The sequence below is a fragment of the Phaseolus vulgaris genome, chromosome 6, assembly GCF_051622355.1.
Source record: "Phaseolus vulgaris cultivar YP4 chromosome 6, ASM5162235v1, whole genome shotgun sequence".
Classification (NCBI taxonomy): Eukaryota; Viridiplantae; Streptophyta; class Magnoliopsida; order Fabales; family Fabaceae; genus Phaseolus; species Phaseolus vulgaris.
In genome coordinates, this window is record NC_143503.1 from 23,548,346 (window position 1) to 23,553,853 (window position 5,508).

Here is a 5,508-nt window from a genome sequence, read left to right on the forward strand (position 1 = left end):
TTATTTAATAATATAATTATAATATATTAGTAAGAAATAAGATTTGATATAAATTAAAAACTTAGTAAAAAATATTAAGTATATATAATATGTTTCAATATCTAAACAAGCAAAATATCTTTGATATTTTAAGAAACAAAGAGTCTGTTATTCTGTTACATATTTCTTTTATAAAGGAATGAAAGATACTAATCAGAGTATGTGTGAATGAAGTTTAAGATTTTGCGCTCTCTCCAAATTCAACCTATTTTTCTATCATATTTCCTTCTTCATTGATGAAAAGCATATTTACAACTTTTCTTGCCCCAAATATTGCCATTGTTACACATACTTACATGCATCGTCAGATCTTGATATCAAGTTCAGTGAATTACAGGTATTTCTCTTATAATGTTTTTCTTGCTATTTCATCCATATGGAATAATAATGAAGTTCTCAATAACTTTTTTAGTTTTTGGGTCGTTGTTTTATTCACTCTTTGTTTGTAATAATTCAATTTCATGCAATTCTGGTTTTAATTTGCCCTTTGCATTATCTGTGTTTTTTATTCTTTTAATTAAAAAAATAATATTTTATTTTATTCTTTTAATTAATACAGTGTAACTTTTTTTTATTTAAAAAGCTCACTCAAAATAATTTAGTCTGCATAATTATTATAGAAAATTTAATTTTGTAAGTATTGGTGTAGAAAATACTATTGTCTATGAAATTTTATAATATGTAAATTTTATTGAATCATGATTTTTATTTTTTTATAAATTTATTTTATTAAAACAAAGTTTGAAAGAAGTAGATCGGTCAACAAACAAAAACAAACTCTCCTAAAAAGAAGACAAAATAAAACATGGATTTTCTTAATTTTTAGTATATCTTTAAAATATATTCAAATTTAATATCTTTAAAATATATTCAATATTGTTTTTTGTACACCAAACAAATTTGTTCCTATTTTATCCCGATGGTAGTTACTTTAATTCTTTATTTAATAATATGATTTTAATATATTAGTGAGAAATAAGATTTGATATAAATTAAAAAATATAAATTAAAAAACTTTGTAAAAAATATTAAGTATATATAATATTTTTCAATATCTAAAAAAAATAAATATCATATTATAAGCTACAAACTTCTGTTACAAATTCCTTTTATAAAGGAATGAGTTTATGTGTGAATGATTTTATCTCTTCTTAAAATTGAAAGAAGTTTAAAGATTTTACTCTTTATAAATTCTTTTTTTCAGTTATTTCTTGAAAAAGTTCACAACTTTCTAGGTGGCAGAACAAGAGTAAAAAATTTTAACTTTTTTTTCAAATCTACATCTTTGTTGAGTCTACAAGGTTAGCCCTTTGTATTTTTGCTATATTTATAAATTTTTTAATGTTTATAATACATATGTTTTTATATATGTCACTTAAAATTTTATATCAACATATTCATATCACATGCATAGAGATTTCAACTTCAAACTTGATGCTTCACATTTTATCTTTGGTGTTACCATTTTTGACATTTCTATGGTGTTAACATGCAGTAAACTCCTCCACAAGCTTCTATTGAATATTTGAGTTTGAAGCTTGGACAAAGATGGATGTGAAAAACTCTTTGCCGATTGCTACAAGTGAACTTGTTGCTTATGATGAAGACGGCCATCTTAAAAGGAGTGGTAAGAGTTCATAGCACCATCACCACCCCCTTTTCATTTGCATGAACTTGAATCATGAATCATGGATTTTGATCCTGCCATCAATTTTGACAGGAACCTTATGGAGTGCTGTGGCTCACATCATAACTGCTGTTATTGGATCTGGTGTTCTATCTCTTGCATGGAGCACTGCCCAGTTGGGATGGATTGGAGGGCCAGTTGCATTGCTTTGTTTTGCAATCATCACCTATGTTTCTTCATCCCTCCTTTCTGATTGTTATAGAAACCCTGATCCTGTCACTGGGAAAAGAAACCACTCATACATGGATGCTGTTAGAATCAATCTTGGTAGTGAACTCTCTTTTATTATCTTATGAAATCACTGTTTTTAGGCTATTTATCATTTTCACTATAACTTACCATCATTGCATTTTTGTATTGCTTCAGGTAAAAGAAGGACATGGTTTGCTGGTTTCCTTCAAATTTTGACCTTGTATGGGACTAGTTGTGCTTATGTACTTACTACAGCAAACTGTTTAAGGTACTTCTCTTATTAAATGAGGAAATCACTCCTTATACTACAGAGAATGTGCTAATTTTTAGTTTTTGATAAGTCATTTAAACACTTTTCCTAAGCATTTCATCATCTATCTTGTAATATCCAAGTGGCTGTCATAATGAAACTTGTTTATTCTACTATGCAGGGCAATTCTGAAAGCAAATTGTTATCACAAGGAAGGGCATCAAGCTCCTTGTACTTACGGGGGTGACATTTATATGGTGATGTTTGGAGCTGTTCAAGTTGTAATGTCATTCATACCAGACCTCCATAACATGTTATGGGTCTCGGTTTTGGCTGCAATCATGTCCTTTACATACTCTTTCATTGGACTAGGACTTGGTATGGCAAAAGTTATAGGTAATTTCTCTTCCATGCATTTATTCTTGGTTTAACATTTAGCTTATTTTTCAATTTCAAGCTTTCTGATGATTAAAGCAGCAAGATGAAGAAAGAAAGTAATATTATTCCAAAACTCTTGTCAAGTTGCAACATTGTTCAAAGTCTATATCGTTTGTATCATATGTTTTAGTATCACATATCTGTGCTAAACGGTTGCCACGAATTACATGTCCTATTTTTGGTATATTTGTTTTTTTGTATAATTTCTTCAGAAAAATTGTGGTTGCAAAACATGGAAAAACTATTATGATATTAAACAAAGATCATAAGGAGAAAATTTTGTACTTGCAGGAAATGGAAGATTTATGGGGAGCATAACAGGAATACCTGCTACTAACACTGCTAACAAGATGTGGTTAGTCTTCCAAGCACTTGGTGACATTGCTTTTGCTTATCCATATGCCTTGCTCCTTCTTGAGATACAGGTAACTTAATATTTTCATCTTCACATTCGATTATAATGCAGAAAATAAACAAATTTTGTATCTAAAACATTGATTTTTTTGAACAAAGGACACCCTGAAGTCTAGTCCACCAGAAAATCAAACCATGAAAAAGGCTTCCATGGTTGCAATCATCGTGACAACATTCTTCTACCTATCTTGTGGATGCTTTGGATATGGAGCTTTTGGAAATGATACACCAGGGAACATCTTGACAGGGTTTGGGTTTTATGAGCCTTATTGGCTTGTTGCCTTCGCTAATGCTTGCATTATTCTTCATTTGGTGGGAGGATATCAGGTACTACTACTGTAACATACCATTCTTGATTTTCCTTTACACTAACTCCATGCTTTATCACTTATGGCAAGAGGTTTTTGGATATTTGGTTAATGTAAATGAAACATCATTGTCCATCCAATGACTACAATTGTAAGAGGCAGTAAAATGGCAACATGAATAGTAAATCAGTATAAGCTGTGTGACAACAACTCTTCTTTGGCAGAGAAGTGCTACAAGTTGTCAACACTAGTCTTGTTTTCTTTACAACTGATAAAGATCTAAGCAAGAAAACCAAGCAAATATATTATAATAAAGTAACTTAGCTATATGGAGCATACAATGCTCAAAGCCATTTCATGGAACACCAGTTGGCACTTGCACATACAACTCTTCGATTCACAATCTCTCATTTCATCACTTTATATAAGAATATCTAAGAATGTTTCTTTTCTTAGAATTTATTTATTTACTTTCCTTATGGGTTATCTATCATGTCTTTTCACAGCAAATTATTTCAGGACAGAGGAAAAACTTGTAAAGAAAATGTTTTAGTGACATCAATATTTTTCAAACATAAACTTGTCTACTACTTGAAAATACTCTATTAAGTGAAATTGTTCAACTAGTAGGAAACATGCTGAAGTTACCTTTGAATGTATTCTTTTACTGCCTTTACATGTTACCTAACCATAGAAATTTTATGATCTTTCAGATGTACAGTCAACCAATATATAATGCTGCTGATAGATGGTGCTCAAGAAAATTCCAAGATAGTCATTTTGCAAACAAGACTTATATAGTAAAATTGCCATTAATCCCTGGTTATGAGCTGAACCTTTTCAGGTTGTGTTTTAGAACAGTTTATGTGATTTCAACCACTGGGATTGCTATTTTGTTTCCTTACTTCAACCAAGTTCTGGGAGTTTTGGGAGCCATAAACTTCTGGCCATTGGCTATATATTTTCCAGTGGAAATCTACTTGCAACAGAGGCAAATTGGAGCTTGGACCAAACAATGGATTCTTCTTAGAATGTTCAGCTTTGTTTGCTTTCTTGTGACAGTTATGGGTCTAGTGGGATCAATTCAAGGAATCATTAGTCAGAAACTTTAGAAAGGACTCAATTTGCTTTAGTTTTTATTGATTGATTGTAAATATTTCATGTGATTCAATTAATGAATATTTTATTTCTTCATTAGAATAAGTATTTCCAAACTTATCAACTATGCTTCTTAAAAAAAAGTGTAAATGTGTATAAATCAAATTGACCAATTTCAATAACATTGTATTCCAACAAGAACTGTCATGACCAATTATATTTTGATCTTGACTGTCCATAATAATAAGAAGTTATATAATTTAAATTAATACGAAAATATTATTATCTATACTTATATATAATTTTTTTTTCATTTTTTGTTGTAAACAAATTTGATATTATTTTTATTCTTATATTAATATTTCATTTTGATTATTTTTCCATTTTGTAATTACTTAAATTTAAAATTAAAAGAAAGAGTTAATATTAAATTTGAAAGAAAGAAAGAAAGAAAGAAATGGCACGCATGGCGATCCTGAAATGGAGAGAGAAAGATAGGGTTAAGGAGGGACTGCGGAGGTGTAAGAGGGAAGAACCTCGGAGCAGAGCGACAAAGTATAAGGAAGCTTCTCCGGCAAAGAAATCATGGGTTGAAAACTCCTCTACGTTTTTCTTTTCAAACTTTCCAGACAATCATCGGGAGTATGATATGTTTAGGGTATTCCAAAAATGGGCTAGAGTGAAAGAAGTCTTCATCTCAAGGCGTTTAAATAGGTGGGGAAGAAGGTTTGAATTTGTGCAACTTTTTCCTGTCTCAAATGAGGGTAGATTGGAGAAGCATGAAAGGCTAAATGCTTTTAGAACTGAAAATTCTCGAGGGGTCAGTCCACGGGGTAAGCAGAAAGAGAAGGAGGTCTGGCGTGAAAATACTAGGAGAACATATTGAAGGGGCAATATCTCGAAACCTAAACAGTCAAACACTCCGTCATGGCTAGTCCTTAGTGCAGTTGGGAGGATATCTTCCGAAGTCTCCCTCGTTACCTTGAGGGAAGAGTTTGTTAAAGGGGGTATGAGCAGGGTTAAACTGGGATTTATGGGAGATAATCTTGTGCTCCTAACACCTAATGAAGGAGAACGGTTGG

At 31.1% G+C, this 5,508-nt stretch overlaps 1 protein-coding gene across 1 annotated transcript; it reads left to right on the forward strand.

The window, feature by feature from the left end:
* Positions 1 to 1,587: 1,587 nt before the first annotated feature.
* Positions 1,588 to 4,440, forward strand: LOC137833076 (putative amino acid permease 7). The gene is made up of 7 exons (XM_068641456.2): positions 1,588 to 1,666; positions 1,760 to 1,993; positions 2,093 to 2,186; positions 2,350 to 2,564; positions 2,898 to 3,031; positions 3,120 to 3,347; positions 4,042 to 4,440. Exons 1-7 carry the CDS (start codon positions 1,588 to 1,590, stop codon positions 4,438 to 4,440), a joined length of 1,383 nt encoding a protein of 460 aa, XP_068497557.2.
* Positions 4,441 to 5,508: the final 1,068 nt, after the last annotated feature.